Source organism: Lagopus muta, chromosome 13, assembly GCF_023343835.1.
Source record: "Lagopus muta isolate bLagMut1 chromosome 13, bLagMut1 primary, whole genome shotgun sequence".
In the NCBI taxonomy this organism is placed as follows: domain Eukaryota; kingdom Metazoa; phylum Chordata; class Aves; order Galliformes; family Phasianidae; genus Lagopus; species Lagopus muta.
This window is the reverse complement of record NC_064445.1, coordinates 2,862,782-2,884,403: the sequence shown is the minus strand read 5'-3', so window position 1 is coordinate 2,884,403 and position 21,622 is coordinate 2,862,782. Positions and strand designations below refer to the sequence as shown.

Sequence of the window (21,622 nt, the reverse complement as noted above, 5' to 3'; positions counted from 1 at the left end):
GAGTTCCCCTCCTCAGTTCATTAGGCTGGAAACCCGTTTGCATTCGTTTCGCTTCAGATGCACTCAGAGCCAGGTCTGCTCTGATAGTTTTGCTGATAACATTAAAAGCAGCAGCAGAGTAACAACTGAGATTTTACAAGGAGCCTATTTAAAACCTCCTGCTGCTTCAGAGGTCATTTGACCCACAGAAATGATGGCAGGAGGTCAAATGCTGCAGTGATGCTGCCAAGGGCTGGACAAGTGCTCATTTACATGTACAGACTGGGCAAAGAGGCAATGGGGAGAGGGCACCCAAGGTGGCTGTGCACCCCTTGAGGACCATGCCAAGAGGCTGAGCTTGCACCCAAACCCTGTTAAATGAGAGGAAATAACTGGAGGTGCCATTTGACAAGTTTTTTATTCAGTGCATTGGATTCATACATCACTGCTCAATCAACCAGCTAGCAACATTTCACACATTCCTATAAAATCAACCCCGAATCCGGTCTCTTGTTAAAGACACTCAGTGTAAAATGTAAAGCAGTCTATCAAATATTTACTTCTTTACTTACAGCTTAGGGCCCAGTAACAGGCTGTGCTTGGCTCGCTCAGTGTTGGCTGCAGTAGTGGGCAGAGAATGGATCAGCAACTCATGTTTGGTACGGGGCTTCATTAACAAACGTCTCATCTCAGCTCATTAACTTCTCAGCCAAGTGCTGTGTAGCCTGGCCTCCTTCCCACATCAGCATGATTATGCACGGGTGGAGCTGCACCTGCAAAGACCCCAGTGCAGACCTACACAGCACTGAAAGCACAGATTTGGGCTGAGATCACCCATCTGCTCAGTGCTCAGAATAGCAGGGCGCTCCAACTGAGCCTTTGGGCTGCTAACGAGGCAGGACGAGGCACTGTGAGGATGGGGAAGGTCATACACTGCAAACTTTTGGGCGGGGGTCCTGGCTGCATGCTGTAAGGCTTTTAGGTGGAGAATGATGGAGCACGTCCTTGGCACAGCCACCATATTTGCTGGCATCTCAAGTGGGCAGGCCCAAGGACTCAATGTTGTTCCCTTCTCTGGTGCCTGGCAGGGGGATGGAATGGGGCCCCTGTGCCACAGAGCCCAGCACAGCAAGTCCACCTCCACTCATCCTCTTCCACCACCTCCCTACACTGCGTAGAGCCCTGACTGTAGTGCCGCCTCATCCCTGCCCTCAATCACTCACTCTCTGTGCACGGAAGGAAGTAGACAGCAGGTTGTCGAATCAGCTACCTCAGAGGGAATCTATCGAGTTTTATTGAGCCAGCTGTTACGGGGCCCGGGCTGCTGCCCGCTGTCCCCATGATGAGTGTGTGCTGCTAGGGCATGGTGACCGTCCGGCGGGCGCTGCGGGCTGCTGCAAAGCGCCTCTTATTCCTCAGCCCAGAGAACCTCTCATCCAGCGTCAGGCTGGTCTGCGGGGGAAAGGGAGAGCATGTCAGTCCTGCGGCTCGTGGCCAAGCGCAGCCGGGCTTGCAGCAGGGTATTGATTAGAGCCCATCAGTTGGGAGGGTGCGTCGCAGCCGGTTAGTCAATTAAACCACCCATCACATGGAGACAAGGAGCTCGACAGACTGTGTGCGGCTGAAAAACCTCCAAGCAGTGCCCAGCCCCCAGAGAGCGGGCGTCCTTGGCAAGAACAGGAGCAAGCAGATGGCGTGTGAGCACAGGGCGTCAGGAGCAAACAAACCGTCCAGACAAGGAGAGCTGGCGATGAAGGACGGTGGAGCAGGATTTCTGACCCGCCCCGGGGCTCTTGGAGTAAAACATGGAAAACGTGGCACTGAAAAGTCCTCCAAAGCAAAAAAAGAGCAAAGCCCAGAGGTGCTGCATCTCTCTGAGGATGGGGGAGCACCAGCGGTGACATGGCTGCCCCCGCCCAGGCCCGCTCCCAGGGAGCACCTCCCCACTCCGAGCAAGCACACAAATGGGACAAGAGGGACCAACAGAGCAGGAGTAACAGGGATGAGTCTGTAGCTGCCAAATAGTCTTCTCAGGTGCCGCCATTTTGGTGAGCACCCAAGCCAACAAGGCCGCAGGGCTGTCCTCATGGGTTGTGCTAGATAAACCCAGCTGGCAGCCCCAAAACCAAGCAACAGGGCTCCTGTAGGGTGCGGGATGTGGCCGGTCCCCTCGGTGCTCCTCTACCTGGTTGGCCATGGCACGAAAGTTGAACCTCAGCATCACCCCCTTGGGTTGGGGCTTGGTGATACGTGGCGGGGGCCTCTGGTTTCGCAGGAAAGGGCGCTTGGCTCCGAGCCTGGGGGAAAGCACAGGTATGTGGTCATACAGGGAGCTGAGGCAGGTGGCTCCCTGTTATCTGCAAACTAATAGGGTTAAGAGAGATCCGTGTGCAGCCCATGCCTCTCCCAGTGTTAATCACAGAGATCTGCATGAGCGTGTCCTGAGAAGGGCAACAGATCTGTGAAGGGTCTGGAATTAACTCTCATGGAGAATGGTTGAGGGAACTGGGATGGTTTGGTCTGGAGAAGAGAAGGCTTAGGGGAGACCTTACTGGTCTCTACAACTCCCTGCAAGGAGGTTGTAGCAAGGTGGGGGTCAGCCTCTTCTCCCAGCAGTAAGATGAAAGGTGATGGTGTCAAGTTGTGACAGGGGAAGTCTGAGTTGGATATTAGGAAAAACAACTTCTCAGACAGAGTGGTGATGCACCAGCACAGGCTGCCCAGGGAGGTGGTGGAGTCCCTGTCCCTAGAGGTATTCCAGAACCATGGGGATATGGGACTGAGGGACATGGTTAGTGGAAATGGTGGGAGTGGGCTGATGGATGGACTTGGTGATCCTAGTGGTCTTTTCCAACCTTAATGATTCTATGATTCTATGAAGAGGTGCTCAGCAGCTGTACAAGCTGAGCTCCAGCACTGCAGCTACCAGGGAATGCTTTCTGGGTCCAGTTACCCTCACCCACCCACCAGATCCTGCCCCTGCACAGCACAGGCCTGAGGCCACTCTCCTCCAGCCATGTGCCTGAGAGCAGCTCAGCACTGCTCCAACAAAGCCCGTGAGCAGCCATGTGCTGCCTGTGCTCCCACTCCCCCTTGCTCTGGATACCAAGCCAACCACACATAATTACTGTCTCCTTTCAGATACACCAAAACAAGGCACCATTTGCTCACCATTTGATGGCCGAACCATTAGCTCTGCACTTATTATAAAAAACATGAAGCTGCAATAACGCTAAAGGGATTAGCAATGGCTTTTGCAGGGCTCCCATCCTAACAAATCAACTCATTTACTTACGTGTTGGTCTGGCTCGCCTGGGGATTAGCCACAGAAACTGTCAGAACTGCTCCGGGGCTGGGTTTCACTTGCCACCTGCCAAGACAGCGAGATGTCTCCAGCTTCAATTCAAGCGTGAAAGAGCAAGTCACGTTCATTCTGTGCCTTTGTCGCCAATTACCTTCTCATCCTTGGTGGTTTCCCTTCTGCATTAGCATCCATTTGCTGTGAAATCAATGACAAAAAGGATCAGTTAAATAATTATCAGTCAGAACCTGTGATTCGTTTTCCAGCATTTTGTTTGGTATATTTGAAAAGCTCTTTCTCCGTGTCATCACAAAACATGTTTTTCTTGGGTTTCTTGCTGCATAGGCAAAGCAACTGGCAACCATCTCTCTTGGTTATTTTGGAAGCAAAGATAAAACTGGGCAAGGGCTGGTAAAAGTGAAGGGTTGTCATCCACAGCAGGTAGTATAAAAATGCCTCTGTACTGACCCCTCTCTGGATGTAGGCTTTGGAGAACCGCTGCTGCATCCGCTTCTGCTGGAAGCCTGGTCCCCTGTTCAGCAGGAAGGGCCTGCAGGGCGGCAGGAGAGAAAACAATGGAGGTCAGCACTGTATTGAGTCTCTCCTAAAGTTTAATGTTGTAGCACATAGCTGAGTTTGGTATGAAAAGCAGCATTAGAAGTAAATGAGGATATCTGTGACCAAGTTCAGCACTATGGGTTTTTCTGCCAGCAAAGGATTTCAGAGAAACAAGTTTTTCTGCTTGAATGAAAGGACAGCTTGTGTTTGCTTTGAGTTCTTCTCATTGGAAGAAAAATGATAGAACAAAATCATAGGAAAAAAAAGAATGGTCAGAAGGGACCCCTGGAGGCCATTCTGTCCATGCTCTGCTTACAGCAAAGACAAGACTGACACCAAGCTCCATTTGAGCTGGGAGGATGCGAGGACATCTAGGCAGATCCCGGGGCTGTGCCCAGAGTTAGCCCCACTCCCTGCCTTCCCCTTGGGACAAAGCCTCAGCTTTTGTAAAAATAAAGGCTATATCACCCTTCCAAAGCTTTCCCAAAGTGGCAGATTAGATGCTGAATGCCAATAGAACAGTCGTGTTCTCCACGCTCACTAAAATCCAGTGATAGATCGAATACCACTTTATTAACATAGAGCTGCTTTGTGTCCAGGTGTTTTCCAAACACACCCAGGGCACTCCTCTCACATCATGAAAGCACACAGCTGACTGCGATCAGAGCCACAGGGAACCAACATTTACCTTCTCCCAGGGGCGCTGGTGATGGCAGCAGCTGCTCTGAACCTCCTGGGGCCGGGTGGTGGCCGTCGCCGTGCCTCAGGCTGCCCATTGCTGCTTTTGGGGAAAGCATCCTCATTCTTGTTGCCCTGGAAGAGCAGAGACAAGTCAGCTGTTGCTACCCGCACTGATGCCATGCAGGCAAAGACAGAGCGACAGCACAAGTTAGGAGAAGTGACAGTACTGCACTGATGCTTGCTGATGCATTGGGTACTGCTGGAGGCTGTGGCAGAGGGGTTTCAGCTCTCTGCCCTCCATTCCCATATTGCCCTTCACAACAGTTTTTTCCTTTGCAGCTTTTGCAGTCTTGCAGCAAAGACTTTGTTATTTTCTTAATGGGAAGTTGATTCCCTACCAAACTTACTCAAACCTGGTGTCTGTCATGGTCTTTAGCAACTATAGCTGGAATATTTCTACCAAGCTGCTGTACTCTGAGCGTTTGGATTTGTGACACACCGTTGACAATAACTGGAACATGTACTGCAGGTCCTGGGCATGACACCACAAGTTGAAGGGAGAATGCTTAATCTTAACAGTATAGAAATAATAAAAAAAAACAACTAAAAGTGTGGAGCACAAATCTCACACAACACGTTATAGCCTCAAGTTTGTTTTCAGTCATTGGCCTTTTCCAGTTCAGACACAGAAACACAGAATCACAGAATGGCCAGGGTTGGACACCAAGGATCATGAAGCTCCAACCCCCTGCCACGTGCAGGGCCACCAACCTCCACATTTCACAGCAGCCCAGGCTGCCCAGGGCCCCATCCAACCTGGCCTTGAACACCTCCAGGGATGGACGGGGCATCCACAGCCTCTCTGGGCAGCTGTTCCAGCACCTCATAGGAAAGAACTTCCCCCTGCAATCCAACCTCAATCTTCCCTCCTTCAATTTCAAACCATTTCCCCTTGTCCTGCAGTTATCTACCCTTTCAAAGAGTTGAAATGTCTGATGCCTGAAGCACCAGAAGGCTCTTATCAGCAGCACAGTTCTCCTGCATGTCCTTATACACACAACCACATACGCCTCTCAGTCAATTTCTGTGGGACAGCCACCATCAGTGCTGCTATTCAATAATTCAGATGTGTTTCCACATCCTTCCCACTTGGTTTACTCCTACAAAAAAAAGGAAGCTATCACAGAATTAAGCCTCCTAGCAACTGCTTATTGCTTTTTGCTAATATCCAGCCACACTCCATACATATCTGAGTCACTGCAGTCATTATTTTCAAGAATAACCACATTCCGTGTGCATGCATGCTTACTTTGGGGTTCTCTGCTTCACACTTCCTGGACACAGCCATTAAATTTGTCGTCACCATTTTGGCGTTTCCAAAAGCTCACTGAGCACATGTGACCTCCTAATTGAGTTTTTACAACCTCTTCTCCCAGAGGACTGTCCACTTGCTCAATTTCTACCTTTTATTAACACCAAGCCAGATGGATCTTAGTGATACTTAGAGATAAACTCTGGGAAAGGCGTCAACATATTTCCACTAAAACCACTTTTGTGTCATCTTGCTTCCCTATTATCTAAAGGATAATATGGGAACCACATCCATAACCATATCCATGTCACTTCTAAACAAGAACAGGAAGATGGGGATGGCGAGGAGTTGGATTTTATGGCAATAGTTTAAAAAATTAAACAAATCTTTGAAGGACGCTTTTTTTCTTTACGCCCATAGAATCCAATTCAGGATGAACATGCCAAGCTTTATGCTTATAAAACCAATGGGAAAACTGCTGGTTTGCATGCATGTGTCTGTGCTCGCCTATGCATACAAATGCTGTACATGGGCACATAAAAGACTGTGCCTGTGCATTTTTTATGCTGATTGTCCTTCGGGGTGATGCGGGAGCAGAAAACCCAGCCAACCACTACATGATCATTGGGCAGAGCTGCACTCTTTTCCTCCCATACCTCCTGAGCTGATGCTGGGCGATTTAAAGGGCTCACTCCACTCAGTGCAGCAGCTGCTCTTCTCCTGGGGCCGGGCAGAGCGTTCCTGAATTGCCGTCGGTTGTTCTGTTGTTGTCCAAAGCCTCTCCTAAAACGGTTGGGTCCTAAGATAACAAACACAATGTGTCAGTGACCTTCAAAACTCACGTCAGGGTTCAGTTCTGGAGATGTATTGCAAGGTTGCCTTAGGATGATATAGGAGTATCTGTATAAACAGCGTGACAAGAATCACTCTAATTTGATCCTGAAAAGGAAATCAATTTAGCACAATATAAAATAATTTCCAATATCTCACTCCGACATTTTCACGATCCATGCGACTGACAAATGCATCATTTGAAGAAAAAAGCCTTCCACAGTCCTGGCTGCTAATAAAGGAGGAACACTCGCATCAGGAAAGCTGTCAATCTCTCGTCAGGGCTCACATGGCCATGAATTAATTGTGAAATGGAAAAGCCTTTCCATACAGACACTCAGTGATTCAGATACCCACGAGCCAAACCCACACCTGCTGGAGCAGCTCTGAGTGCCCACACTACTCCACTGGGGAGGATCAGCCCACCCATATCTATTTTCTTTCGGTCTGAAATATCCTTACTGCAGGGATTGAAGGGAGCATCTTCTGCTGCTTCTTCATGTTAATGCACAGTGTATACACTGAAACCTCTCATCTCGCATTTAACTTTTCCCCTACGTCTGTTTATGATTTCTGAGTGTTGCTGAAGCATCGAGAGGAGAGCACTCAGAGAGGCACAGTGCATTAAAGCCTAATTACTCCATAAGATAAACTTCTGTATCATAATTAAATAGCCATTTTCCAAGGTGCTCCATCAGTGAAATCTGCGCACACCCCCACTGGGGTGCATAAATCAAGCAAAAAAGCAGTGAATTTCAGCAGGCAGTAACCATGCATTAAAACCCCACACCAACGAGAACCTGAGAGACACAGACCATGGGATGCTCGGATGTGTGCATTGATCCCACTCCATCGATTCCTACATTTATAATGACTTGGAGCAATTAGAAGTGAAGTGTTGTGAGGAAGGATGGCAGCAGGTGATTAATGAAGGCTCCAGCCCCAGGGTGAAACACAGAGCATGCTGACACCAGTTACAAGGTAAGGGTTAGCATCAGGGTTAGCATTAGGGTTAAGGTCTTCTTTCAATTCAGCATCTTCTTTCCAGCACGAGACTGAGCCCATCTGTGGGTTTCCCACCAGAGCAATAGGAGGGGCAGATGCACAAAGCAACCCCGAGCAGCAAAGCACACTGCTGTCTATCAGCCCCTATTAGAGAGCTGCAGCTCAGCAGTGCGCTCAGGCACATCCCAGCCCATGCACATAACTGACTGCAGGGCCAGCAGCTCTGAGGGCACCCTGTTTGTGCCAGCTGGGGATCAGGGCTTCCTTGTATATGTGTCCTGACATGTGGCACACAGGAAGCTCCATCTCTGCAAAACGTCTGGCAGGTATTTCTGGGCATTCTCAGCCCAGACAAAAGAGGGCTTCAGGAAGACCTCCCTGCATCCTTCCAGTACTTGAAGGAGCTTATAAACAGGATGAGAGAGTGACTTTTTACATGGTCTGATAGTGACAGGACAAGGGAGAATGGCTTTAAACTAAAAGAGGGGAGATTTTAGTTAGATGTCAGTCTCTTTACCCAGAGAGCAGTGAGGCCCTGGCACTGCCCAGAGCTATGGGTGCCCCATCCCTGGAGGTGCCCAAGGCCATGCATGGGGCCCTGGGCAATCAGATCCACTGGGGGGCACCCAGACCACAGCAGTTGACAGAAATGGATCTTGTCCATTCCAACCGAAGCTGTTCTATGTTTCTACAATTCATTAATCAAAGAGCTCTTGACTAAAATCCCCCAGTGTCAGCACCCTGCCTGGGGGTGCAGGCTCAGAACCTGGCTCTGAGCACACATCTGAAGGCCAGGAGTCTCTCTGCCCAACTAGCCAGGCTGGGGAGAAACCCTGAGGCCCACTCCTCAGTGGAGATTTGAAATTGGAATCTCTTGTCATTGAAAATCATCACTCTCCCCCACCACTGGGAGATGGTTTAAGCTGAATTCCAGGAAAGATAAGAGCTTGCATGAGTTCTCTTGCTGTTCTCATCAGCATAATACCTTCCCCAAGCTCTGCCATTGCTGTGCTGTGCTGTACTGATCGGCGTCTTGATAACAGTTATCACATCTCAGCCCACGAGGGGCTGCCTTTCAGCAGGGACTGAAGAGGAATGAGGCCCCTGAAGAATTATGGGCTTAATTCCCAGCCATGCTGAGCTGCCTAAAATTACTCCTGACATCAGCTCTGCACAGCACAGTGGGTCCCTGCCCTGAGCAGGGCTGAATTCAGGCCCGGTTAAACCTATAAAATACTTAGACTAACAAAAGTTTCTGCTTTCTAAGGTTGGCTGCAAAAATGGCCCACGTTTGACTTCTGAGTAGCAGCAGAATATCAAACCCCACGTTCCGTTTTGGACAGAGAAATCAATTTGCAAAGGGGAATTATCAGCATTGTTTTGAATTGGGACAAATCTCAGTGAGGCAATGTGTGGCGGAAAGCAGGAATGCAAGAGTGGGAGGCGGATCTGAGACAACTGGGAGTGCTCCCAGTGATCCTCCTGTCCTCGTGTGCCATTTGCACTCAAGGGGATGAATGCAAAGGCGTCGCTGCAAAATGTCACTAAAATCTCCAGCGAGGTGATTCAGCAGCCAGGAAGAAAAAAAAAAGAAAAAGATGGTAAACAAAGATGGCATTTGATGCAGCAGATCTCCTTAGTCTGGAAGATAAAACTAGTGGAACCAAATAGAGATTAGTGTGTAATCACACGGCATTATTAAAAAACTCATCATAAAAATAGCACGGTTGGCGAAAGTGATAAATTAGCTCCAATGACGGAGCTATCAAAGGCAGTTACTGAAGGGGTAATTTAAATGTGTTCTGGGAAAAAGAGGATTCAGAAGAGGCATAATTAAAATATGCAAAGCCAAAGGGAATAGAGAACAGATATTAAGTCACTTTGAATTAGTAATTCATGGGAGGGTGGAAGGGAGAGAAATGGATGGATTTATGCTCTGAAAGGGTCCTGTTACTCTATTGTTGCAGAGAGAAAAGCTATTCAGCACCCAAGTGCATATTACATGCACGCAGGAATTAGATAGGAGAAGGATTTAGGAGCTGATTTTGTCACACAAACATGTTTTCCAGGTCAGTGATGCAGCTTTACAGAATCTCACAGAATCACCGCAGGGTTTGGGTTCTGGGGATCATGAGGTCCCATTGACTGCAGCACCTCAGATATTTACAAACAGCAAGGAGATCCCCCCTCATCCATCCCTGCCATCCCACGGCACTCCCATACCTTGCAAGTTCCTCTGCATCCAGGCACGGGAGCGGGGCCGCCCGAACCCATATGCCAAATTCCTGTTCTTGGTCTGCTGTCTCCGGCCGTCCCCTGCAGCTTTGGCATCTGTTTGCTCCTTCCTGTGACGCTTGATGATGTCATCTAAAATCACAGCCACAAAGGGGAAGTTTATCAAAGCTGCACTTTCTACCAAAGTCATTCCCATTTTTGGTGCTTGGAATTGTCCATGGTGAAAACAAGGCTGGTGGTTCTGTAAGTGATGCTGCCAGACAATGAGATTAAGCTCAGCTAGGAAAGCACAGGCTCCATTTGCTTGGCTCCTGCATGCTGGAGATTAGAGCACAGTGAATTATGTCTCCATCCAGCACGTATTCACTACATGCAGGATGGAGATTTCAGACCCATGTCATAGAATCATAGAATGGCCTGGGTTGACAAGGACCACAATGATCATCTAGTTTCAAACCCCCTGCCATGGGCAGGGTTGCCAACCAGCAGACCAGGCTGCTCAGAGCCACATCCAGCCTGGAATGTCCCACTGAAGGATCCAGTCCCCAAGACTGCCCACACAAAGGAAGGGATTTTTCCATGGACACCAACACTGTGCTCATCAGAAAACATTTTTGGTGAGGTCTGACTTGGGAGGTGGTCAAAGGGGGGAGAATGGGCAAAAGCATCAAAGAGCAACAATGCCAGACATGGGAGCCCCTGATGCACAACCCATACAAATGCTGTTTGTGGGTTGTGCAAACACTGCAGGGTGAAAATCTGCTCAGTCCCTAAATCTGTAAATGGGAAAACCAAGGTTTGGTGCAGGGAAGCAACCTCACTTATACAGGGTGACTGAGAGGAGGGGATGTCATGGCCCTGCAGACACTCACTGTTCGCCATGAACGATGGTTTCCTTTCGGTTCCCATCTTCCAAAGACAACACTGCTATGGATGTGATCAGATCAAAGCAACACACACCATGAATACCAGAAGTACTTTGTATTTTAAGTGCCACAATCTTCGGCTGACTCTTGATTTTCTCACTTATCTGGGTAGATTCCGCTTCTCACATACTCTGTGGTAGCCCTTTGGTTCCCATTGAGCTGGTTTGAAATCAAGGAGGTCTTTTTAGTTCAAGCTGTTTTGATGAAGAGGAATGGCGAAGGCAAAGGGACGTCTCCTGATCAATTCATATTTTCCAACAATTTCCTCTTTTAACCTCAGACCTCCCAGAAAATATTCAGTGAGTAACAGAGCTGCATCTAGTGAGCTCCAATCAAAACGTTTTGCCTTTTGCCAAATTAGGGAGGAAAGAAGCATCCCAATCAGGCCTTTTCCCAGGCAGCGATGACTCCAGCTCCTTAATGAACCACCGGAGCGGAAGCACAGAAGTGCCATTAGCTTTCAGAGGGCTATTATCACAAACAGCACATCTTACCTCCAGTGCTTGTCACCTGTCATTTTCTATCAAGAAAATCCCATGTTCAAATTAATATAAGGCCCAGGGAAAGCAAATGAGAGCAGATGTAAGAATAAGCTGCGTGACTGCTTTTGTGATTTCTCTATCAAGTCTGCCAGGAGGAGAGCACGTTGGGAGAGACTGAGCGATGCTCTGGGTATGAATGTGCTAATGTTCCCAGCTAAGTGTGCCTCTGGGACATGTGCTATTTGGGGCACAGGCTGCTTTGAAGCCTACAGCCCCTCCTCTGCAAAGAGGTTGTCAGTGTGGGCTCACAAGGAATGGAGAGGAGCTGGATGCTCAGCTGCCCAATCCATTGCCTTCCAGTTCTCTGGATATCAGTTGTTACCGTTACTTCTCCCATCAGTATGATGGGGGTTAACAGAGCAATGTAAGAGGGTACTAAATAAGGGATCCTGGGAGGTCACTTAAGGTACCCCGATGCCCTCAAGACAGAATTAGATCTTCAAGGGTGGCAACACCATGGGAAAAAAAAAAATTAAATGAAAAATTAGGGGGCAGACAAATTCCTGCTGAAAATCTTCATGCTGCCATTAAAATAAGTGTGCATCAGCACCAAGGAATCTGTAGGAGAATATGCTGTGCTATCCCCAGCAAGTGGCTCATCGCTGGGAAGAAATGACACACGGTTTGTGTTAGGACACAAACCCAACATGAAGAGATGCCGGAGGACTTTCCTTCCTCGGCGATGTCAACACGATGATCCGCTGAGATCTACAGCCCCAGCCCTGGAGTCCAGGCCTTCAGAGCTAATAAAAGGGCAGTTGTTTGTGCACAGTTCACATCTCTGCTGCCAGAGGAATGGCGAGCATCACGAGCAAGCTGCTATAAATAGCCGCACACCCGAGGATATGGCTCATATCTTTATTTCAATAGAGGCTCATTTACGTAAGCCTCTCCCCTTTGAAGTTACGGGGTGCTGCCAGAAAAGCACCGAGACGGGGCCCAATCCGTGCTTCCAGCCACCCCGTGGCTCTGCCTTTCCCTGCCCGCTTCCCTCCCCGGGCTGGGAGCACCGACAGCCCCGCGGCTCACCCCCACCACCTCCCAACACCCTGCACCCTATTTCCCAGCGCAAGCCGCGCTGCCCCACCACCCCCGGCCCGGCGGAGCCCCGCTCCCCAATCTCCGCACGTACCCAGGGACATGTCAATCTCCTCGGCTCCCGGCTGCGGCCCCGCAGCGGGGCTCGGTCCGGGCTGCGGCTCCGTCACCTCCATGAGCTCCGAACTCGCAGTGCCGCCGCCCCGCGCAGCTCAGTGCGCCTGCCCGGAATGTGCCGGCACCGCCGCCGCACCGCACCGCACCAACCCGGCCCGGCACCCCGCCCCTGAGCGCACGGCTCTGTCCGGGCAGCCCCGCACCGCTCCGAGCTCGCTACGCAGCCCAGCAGCATCCTTGGGAAGGCTTTAACGCCGGGCACAGTGCCTGCAGTCTCGCTGTACCGACGCTTTTCCCGAATCCTATTCTTCCGGGGTTTATTACGCCCTGGAGAAAATGCGTTTTGAAAAGATATCGTAGGCAAACTAAGGATGCAAAGTGCAAGGTTTTGCACTTGGGCTGGAGGAATCCCTGGCATTTTTACGGACTGGAAGGAGCGGTCCTTGAGAGCAGCCCTGCAGAGAAGGACCTGGGGGTCCTGATGGATGAAAAACTGAACATGAGGCAGCAATGTGCATTGCAGCTCAGGAAGCAAATAGGATCCTGGGCTCCATCAGAAGAGGGATGGCCAGCAGGGACAGGGAGATGATGTCCCTCTCTGCTCTTGTGAGACCGCATCTGAAGTACTGTGTCCAGGTCTGGAGCCCCCAGTACAAGAAAGACAGGGAGCTGTTGGAGAGAGTCCAGAGGAGAGCCACGAATATGATCAGGGGACTGCAGCACCTCCACTATGAAGACAGGCTGAGGGAGCTGGGCTTGTTCAGCCTGGAGAAAAAAAGGTAGCTGGGTGACTTAATTGCAGCTTTTCAGTACCTAAAGGGAGCCTACAAACAGAAGGGGAATCAACTCTTTGCAAGGCTAGATAACTGCAGGACAAGGGGAAATGGTTTTAAGTTGAGGAAGGGAAGATTGAGGTTGGATTGCAGGGGGAAGTTCTTTCCTATGAGAGTGGTGAGGTGCTGGAACAGCTGCCCAGAGAGGCTGTGGATGCCCCGTCCATCCCTGGAGGTGTTCAAGGCCAGGTTGGATGGGGCCCTGGGCAGCCTGGGCTGGTGTGAAATGTGGAGGTTGGTGGCCCTGCATGTGGCGGGGGGTTGGAGCTTCATGATCCTTGAGATCCCTTCCAACCCTGGCCATTCTGTGATTCTGTGTGACTCTGTGTGAATGACTTTGGCTCATTTTGAAAACTGGAAAGAGCAGAGGAAGCACACTTGGCTCCTGCTCAGGAGTGAAGTTTGTTGTACTGGGGACAGCAGCCACTTGGGATGGTCCCTCAGCACCCCCAGATCGCTTACTGAAGTGCAGTACTTTGGGGGACCATTCTGCCTCTGGGTCACAGCAGTTCTGGCACTGCTCCCTGAACACAAACGGCAGCCAAGCAGCCTTCTGCTTTTTGTCAAAAAGAAAGGGGGGAAAAACCACTCCTCTTCCAAAGGAAGAGCATCATTTTCCGAAGCTTCTGTACAAGTGCTCGGAAATAACCTTCTGTACTGCACGCATAGTAAAGGCCACATGAGTCTCAGAATGAAGTCTGTGTTCTGTGGTTTCAGAACATGTTTTCCCATCTGGGCAGCTTGTACTTAGGGTGAGACATTTCTACAGGCAAACAAATAGGGCAAAGATTGCCTCCTGAAATGTGGATGGCACTCAGCAGGATTGAGTGCCTGGGAAAGGGAAGGGAAGGGAAGGGAAGGGAAGGGAAGGGAAGGGAAGGGAAGGGAAGGGAAGGGAAGGGAAGGGAAGGGAAGGGAAGGGAAGGGAAGGGAAGGGAAGGGAAGGGAAGGGAAGGGAAGGGAAGGGAAGGGAAGGAGAAAATAGTATGCATTTGTATCTTCAGAGTATCTAAAAGCAACAACTGAGAGATCTCCAATTGTGTTTCCATTTTATCCTATTTAGGGAAACAAGAGACAAAACAAGAGTTTAGGAATACTGAAAGCAACTTCCAGTCATTTTAGTTGGCAGAATCATAAAATCATAGAATAGTCTGGGTTGGAAGGGACCTCAAGGATCATGAAGCTCCAACTCCCCCACCACGTGAAGGGCCACCAACCTCCACATTTCACACCAGCCCAGGCTGCCCAGGGCCCCATCCAACCCGGCCTTGAACACCTCCAGGGATGGACGGGGCATCACAGCCTCTCTGGGCAGCTGTTCCAGCACCTCACCACTCTCCTTGTAAAGAACTTCCCCCTGACATCCAACCTCAATCTTCTCTCCCTCAACTTCAAACCACTTCCCCTTGTCCTGCTGTTATCTACCCTTTCAAAGAGTTGACTCCCTTCCTGTTTGTAGGCTCCCTTTAGGTATTAGATGGACTCCTTCATGAAAAGGGAGTGTTATTTCAGGACAGGGAGCTTTATAATTTTTCAGGTGTTCCTTTTGTCACATAGGCAAACCCTAAGGAACCTCAGAAGGCTTTTAGCTAAAAACAAATAAAAATAGAAGGCAGTGGGAGAAGGGAACACATGCCAGCATTCAAAAACTTGTATTATCTGAAATATTTGCTCAGTCTCTGGGTAGATTTAGTGAATCTTTTGCATGTTGATGAACTGGTGGTGATTTGTTGTTGAAATAAATCCTATGCTGGTATATAAAAATACAGATTTTTTTGCTTGGCATGCAGGTCTCAGTGCTTGTAGGGATACATGCCAGGGAAGTGTTTCATATCCACATGTGTACATTTGTACCTGCTGGTATGGAAGCACTCCAATATAGACCAGAATTGCCCAAAGGAGCAACAAAGGTTTCCACAAAGGGCCAAAAATCCCATCGGGAATGTCGGTGATATTTCATATTTCGCCACCAGGGGGGGCGTTGGGGCCTTTTAATTGGGGGGAGCTCCCTTCTACACGGCCTTTCTCACCTTTTGCCACGTCCTTGAAAATCGTCTTTTTGGGAAGATGGAAGAGAACAAAACTATTCTACAGGTTTACCGAGAAACCTCCATGGTGGTTATTTTTCCCCACCTCACCCATTGCCATAATGTGAGCTGCTTTGATGGCAGCACTTCAGTTTTTATGCAGAAGTTGTAACGGCATGTAATGAGGGGGCTGAGGAACACACAGCATCAGCTTCAGTTTTCGCTGACAGGTCATCCATTTCTTGATAACAGTTAATTAAGAACTCCATGATTTGAGTCTTAATGCTTTTAACAGATAAGTGCTGTAAAACCAGAGGAATTTAGAGAAGGATTTTTTTTTTTCTCTGTATATATGTGTATCAAAGACTGAGATCTCAGGCTGGTACATGCAAAACCCCTCTTCCTAAACCCATGAGCTACACCTCTGAACTATGCAGAACATCCTTAAAATCACCCCATCAAAATGCATGTCTAAATCTGGAGGTCTGCAGGGTGATGTAACACCAAAACCATTGTATTACAGCACAGTACAACTGATCATCTCATGTACATTTATCTAGGACAAGGTCACTGCAGCTACTTCCTATCTTAAACTGTCTTGTGTGAGATCAGAGCTGTGACTTGAGAAATGCATGGCATACTTCATTAAAGATAACAGCAGCAGCATAGGCTTGGGTTCATCTCACACGTGTGCAGGATGACAGGGGACTTGTAGCTCTGCTGCAGTCTGCACACTACTAGCTGCATCCTGGTAAGCTGAGGTACATTGATAACAGCACTGGTTGCAGTGTAGGAGTCGTTTTAGTTCATGTTGCTTCTCAGGGTCTCTTGACGTTAAAATAAACCTCCAATGAAAAGGATAGGTTTTGAATTTTTCCAAGAAACAAACAAGGAAAGCATGTTGCTGCATGGCAAATGCATTATTCAAAATTAAAAAGGAGGAAGGGAGGAAGGGAGGAAGGGAGGAAGGGAGGAAGGGAGGGGAGAGGAAAGGAGAGGAGAGGAGAGGAGAGGAGAGGAGAGGAGAGGAGAGGAGAGGAGAGGAGAGGAGAGGAGAGGAGAGGAGAGGAGAGGAGAGGAGAGGAGAGGAGAGGAGAGGAGAGGAGAGGAGAGGAGAGGAGAGGAGAGGAGAAGAGAAGAGAAGAGAAGAGAAGAGAAGAGAAGAGAAGAGAAGAGAAGAGAAGAGAAGAGAAGAGAAGAGAAGAGAAGAGAAGAGAAGAGAAGAGAAGAGAAGAGAAGAGAAGAGAAGAGAAGAGAAGAGAAGAGAAGAGAAGAGAAGAGAAGAGAAGAGAAGAGAAGAGAAGGAAGAAGAGAGAAGAGAAGAGAAGAGAAGAGTGAAACCCTGTTAAAAATCACACTAGAATGATCAGCTGAGGATAAAGGCCTCTGCAGCACCATGAAATAGGAATAGGAGGTACTTAGAATGCTATCTTTGAGGTAAGAGCTGCCCTCCCTCCCCCCTGCCTTCAGGAATGCATTCGCTGGTGCTCAATGAAGCATTGCTAGCTGTACAAAAATAATCAGATGCTCCCTATGGAAAGAGTACTGGGAGCCTTCTCATTAATGGATCTGCTGTTTTACTGTGGTCTATACAAAAGATAAAAGATTTAAGAATATCTGTTGCTCACCAAAGCAGGCAGATGGAATCCTGCTTGCTTCTTTTCTATTGGATCATCAGATGCTGGAGTATTTTGGGTTATATCTAACTCTTTCAAAATGATGTTTCAGATAAATCACTGCCCTTTAGCACTCCCAGTGTGGTACTTGCCTATTTGATTTGTTTGCTTTGCTTTCACAGTGGACCAAATTATACCATTTTAGTCTGGAATCTGGTTATTTGGGAATTATTTTATCTCCTTGTGTAAGGCTGTGGACGTTCGCAGGTCTTGAAGAGGAAGAGCAATATCAATCAGGAAGAGGCCATCCAGTGATGTGCAAAGAGAGAAGAAATTGAAGAGCAGCCAAGGAGATGGCAGAAGGATCATGTGAGTGCTGAAATAACCACGCATGTGTTATCTCTGTGCCTCACACATGTCAGAGGACTGAGGCACCTTGTAATGAAACACAGCAAAAACATTATGAAAGCTTTGGCATTTGATTGCTTCAAGAAAGAAATTCTCTAAAGGCTGGAAAGAAAAGTCAGTGCTGACATCTTAGGAGGATTCCTGTTGCCTGGCTTTGATGCTGTTATCACTTGCCCAGGCCATGGATCTGACCTGGGACACAGCCTGCAGGATGATGGAGGACGCTTCCAGAGGTACAGGGCTTGGCCTCACCATACGCAGAGCAACAGCACTGTGAGTCTTGTGAGCAACCACAGCTTGCAATCCATGCTGAAAGCTGGGCAGATCAAAGCCTTTTCTAGATCTCATCCCCCTAGGGCACTAACACTGCCTCTTAATGTTTGTTGATGTCATCTCTTTATGGGTTTTTATCTAGAGAGGATGTGGGTAACCACAAAGACTTTCAAAGTGGAAGCTGCTCATGGGAGCGGGGGATTTTTGGTCGTTGTCAGTCTCTGTACACACAGCCTCTGTCTGTGGTGTGGCAGCACAAAAATAGTTTGTCTTGTGCAGTCACACTGCAACATCTGAGCATTTCCACATCTTCCTGTATTCCTTTTTGCTGCCATGTTCAACAAGAAAACACTCTGTTCTGCAGAAGAAACCAAGGGATGGCACAGCTGTGGCTTGCTGATCATTATGGCATGGAGGTCTGGGGAGCCACTGAACTCATGACTCGTGGTTTTGCTTATTGCTGGTTCATAATGTAAGAGAGGGCAGCAGGGGCAGGAGGGAGGCCCCCATGGGTCAGCCTGCACAAATCTATACCTGAGGAACATCCAACCATATGCACAACCCAGCAGTGCCTGGGACCTCCATCCACCTCCACCTCCCTGCTTGGAAACCCGTCGGCAGGCAGCAGCAGCGCTGTTCCTGCAGCTGTGTGTGACTTGTCCTGCTGTAAATCCAGGGGATGATTTGCTTTCCCAGGGCAGAACTGTGCTCCAGGCAGACCAACGGGTAGATTTGTGAGCACGAATCCCACAGTGGCACCCACAGCTGATGCAAAACGAAGCAGACAGCCACAATATTTGCAGGTGACAATGGGAGCCCTTCCCCCTCCACATTTGGCAGCGTGCTCTGGCAGGAAAGCCAATCTGTTTGCAGTGACACAGACATCCCAAAGCCCATACACTGCCGCACCAAGGGATTAAGCCCTTCACTCTTCAGTGCTGCCGTACTGATCCCAGCTAATGCAGTTCTATGGAGTGTGGGTCAGAGAGTGCCCATAAAGCTGTTTATTTCACTGCTAACAGCTCAGCAGTCTCTTGTTGACACAGCACTGCTCTCTTCCATACTGCCTGTAGGGGCAATTTCCCTTTGATCACCAAATCAGTCATGATGCATGTACACATGAAAAAATATATTTATATATATATAAATATATATATGCACAGATATATACATATATACACACACACATATATATACGTATGTACAACTATCCTTTTAAGCACCTTTAGGAGAATCAAAGCATAAAAGCAGATTCTGTCTATCGCATTAAAACCTGGGTCTGGGAGCCTTTCTTTTACTGTTTCTTAATGATGGCTCTAGAGGTATTTCTGGCAGATAAATATGCAGCACCTAACAAGTGCAGATTACACGGTAATAGAGATAATTACTCTTCCTCTAGCATCTCATTGAGGCAGCGGGGTCCACCGCAGCCCGGTTCCCATCAGCATCGACCGGGCAGCGCCCCAGGGAGCCACGCCCCCTCACCTCGCCGCCGATTGGTCAGAACGGCCGAAGGAAGGCACGAAGCCACGCCCCTCCCCGCTTCTGATTGGTGAGGGCGGCCGAGCAGCTCGGAGAAGCCACGCCCCCTCCTCCGTCTCCGCTCTCCCTCCTGTTCCCCCTGCAGGCCCGGCGGCGCATGCGCAGTGACGGCGGCGGCGGCGGCGGCGGGCGGCCCCGCTGTTGTTATTGTGGGGCTGGGCTGCGCCGCGCGAAGATGGCGGCCGGGCAGGGGGGCGGCGGCGGCGGCAACGGCGGCGGCGGCGGCAGCAGCGGCAGCAGCGGCGGCGGCAATAACAACGGGACGGGGGGGCTGGGGATCCCCGCTCATCTCACTCTCTCCTTCTCGGCCGGACCGCACTGGGGGGCGGCCACCCTTCCGCAGCCTCACACGGTGCGCAGCTTGGACCGGGCCCTGGAGGAGGCGGGCAGCTCGGGCATCCTCTGCCTCAGCGGCAGGAAGCTGCGCGACTTCCCGGGCAGCGGCTACGACCTGAGCGACACCACGCAAGCAGGTGGGGGGGCGCGACGGGGGGTGCTCTGCCGGGCTGCGGTGGGGCGAGGGCGGCGCGGGGCGGCGCGTCGCTGCGGTGCGGGGCACATCGGCGCTTTGTTACACCTGGGCTGTCCGTGCGTGAGCCCGCGGGATGCGGTGCCCGCGGGATGCGGTGCCCGCGGGATGCGGTGCCCGCGGGATGCGGTGCCCGCGGGATGCGGTGCCCGCGGGATGCGGTGCCCGCGGGATGCGGTGCCCGCGGGATGCGGTGCCCGCGGGATGCGGTGCCCGCGGGATGCGGTGCCCGCGGGATGCGGTGCCCGCGGGCCGTGGAGCTCGTGTTGCGCTTCGGGTTTTGCTTGCTGCTGGGTTGCTGAGCGCCGATCATGTTAAATGCCTCTCCTAGCGCGTATTTCGTTCAGAAATAGCTGGCTTTCCCAAACGTTGCTTGCGTGAATTAACCCCGTGTTGGGGTTTGTTTGGTTTTTTGCTGTTTTTTTTTTTTTTTTTTTTGTCCGTAGGTTGTGAATGGCTGCGTTATTGTTTTGAGCGCAGCTTGCCCATTGTGGCACCTGATCCATCTCTGGCAGCCCCGTGCTGCTCCTCCATCACACCCGCGTTCTGTTGGGCTTTGTTGTGGGCTGCGTTCTGTGCACAGAGTTGAAGGATGCCGTCCTTGTGCCTCCCGCGGTACATCAGGGTGTAAAACATGGGAAGGGCGGATTTATAAATCCCATTCTTGTATCTGTTCCCCTGCTGATGGTTTGTGGGTTATTAGCCTTCTTTTTTTCCTGATGTGTGTGATGCATCCCTATGCAACACGGAGCAGGGGTAGGTAGAAGTGTGTTGGTTATTCCACAATGGAGGCACGAGGTTAAATGAAGAACAAGTTCCAAAAATAATAGCTCTGTCTCCATAAAACACCTTCAGTGCCACAGGAGGCCATTTCAATGTGTTAAATGCTCACTAACCAAAGTGTTGCAATGACATGTTCTGTACAGGGAGCATCATTAACAAAAGACTGCATCCTGAAGCAGGTGCATAAAGGCCCGTATTTTGTTTGCCTCTCGTTGCATCTGGGTTTAATTTTTAGCTCTCTTTTGATTTTCAGCATATTTGAGTAAAAGCTGCCTGTGTCTTTTAGAAGGCAGCAGGGCTTTGTCACCAGCATCAGGATCAAACCTTCACCATGAAGGACGTTGTATGAAAACACTCCAAGACAGCATCTGACAGTGATAGCCGTAGTGCTGCTGCTTCTGAAATCACTCATTGGGGTCATAGATGTGAGTCTGTGCAAAAGCATTTTCATAACGATGCCAATGGATAGCAATACTGATTCACCAATTAAATCCATGGGATATGAATTTTAGATGTCTTTCAGAAGCTCGTTTGTGAACAGGAGATGTGTAGCCTTTATTTTGACATCTGTAGGGTGTTTTTTTTTTTTTTTGATAAGTGGGTAAATGATATTCTGCTGATGAATCACTGACATACTTTACAGGATCAGTGTGGCACAGATCTTTTGATGTAGGATCAGCTGCTACCTCACAGGCAGTCATTTGTCTGTTGGCATTTTAATCGGTTATGGCTCCTTCGCACTGCAGTACATCCATGAGTGAGGTTATAAGTGCAGGCTGAGGCATGGGGAGCAAAGCCTTGGGTCAGAAATACTGCCAGTGTTTCACTTTCAGTTTAAGTCAGTGAAGGCTGTGAAACAAACATTGAACAAACAAACAAAGCCTTCAAAAAATACAGGATGCCTCTAACAAGTCTGGATACAAAAGCTGCTCTTCCTTATCACGAGTCTTTTTACAGTAAAATAGAATGGTCTGGGTTGGAAGAGGCCTTAAGACCATGTAGCTCCAACCCCCTGCTATAGCAGGGACGCCTTCCTCCAGCCCAGGCTGCCCACAGCCCCATCATCCAGTCTGACCTTCAGAGAGG

The 21,622-nt window shown here is 49.6% G+C and overlaps 2 protein-coding genes across 7 annotated transcripts in view; one reads left to right on the top strand and one right to left on the bottom strand.

Moving 5' to 3' along the window:
• Positions 1–378: 378 nt before the first annotated feature.
• LOC125699815 (UAP56-interacting factor-like) lies at positions 379–12,688 on the bottom strand. The gene is made up of 9 exons (XM_048959757.1): positions 12,503–12,688; positions 9,891–10,034; positions 6,488–6,630; positions 4,527–4,651; positions 3,749–3,830; positions 3,435–3,478; positions 3,275–3,349; positions 2,165–2,276; positions 379–1,431 (listed from the first exon to the last, which is right to left on the bottom strand). Exons 1-9 carry the CDS (start codon positions 12,582–12,584, stop codon positions 1,336–1,338), a joined length of 903 nt encoding a protein of 300 aa, XP_048815714.1. The 5' UTR covers positions 12,585–12,688; the 3' UTR covers positions 379–1,335.
• A 6,710-nt stretch (positions 12,689–19,398) lies between these two features.
• The window catches only part of LRCH2 (leucine rich repeats and calponin homology domain containing 2), a 35,614-nt gene continuing 33,390 nt past the window's right edge, over positions 19,399–21,622 (top strand). For all 6 annotated transcript variants that reach the window (XM_048959219.1, XM_048959218.1, XM_048959214.1 and 3 more), the window contains exon 1: positions 19,399–19,697. In XM_048959219.1, the coding sequence (XP_048815176.1) occupies positions 19,400–19,697 (298 nt within the window). In that variant the 5' untranslated portion in view covers position 19,399. The remainder of the gene's footprint in view (positions 19,698–21,622) is intronic.

What these genes read in the sequence shown, in the direction of transcription:
- LOC125699815 (XM_048959757.1), bottom strand. Translation starts at nt 12,584, where the DNA reads ATGGAGGTGACGGAGCCGCAGCCCGGACCGAGCCCCGCTGCGGGGCCG. An exon ending in GGAGATTGACATGTCCCTGG is followed by an intron (nt 10,035 to 12,502) that starts GTACGTGCGGAG and finishes CTGTGATTTTAG; the next exon opens with ATGACATCATCAAGCGTCAC. An exon ending in GCCCAGCATCAGCTCAGGAG is followed by an intron (nt 4,652 to 6,487) that starts GTATGGGAGGAA and finishes CTGCTCTTCCAG; the next exon opens with GGCAACAAGAATGAGGATGC.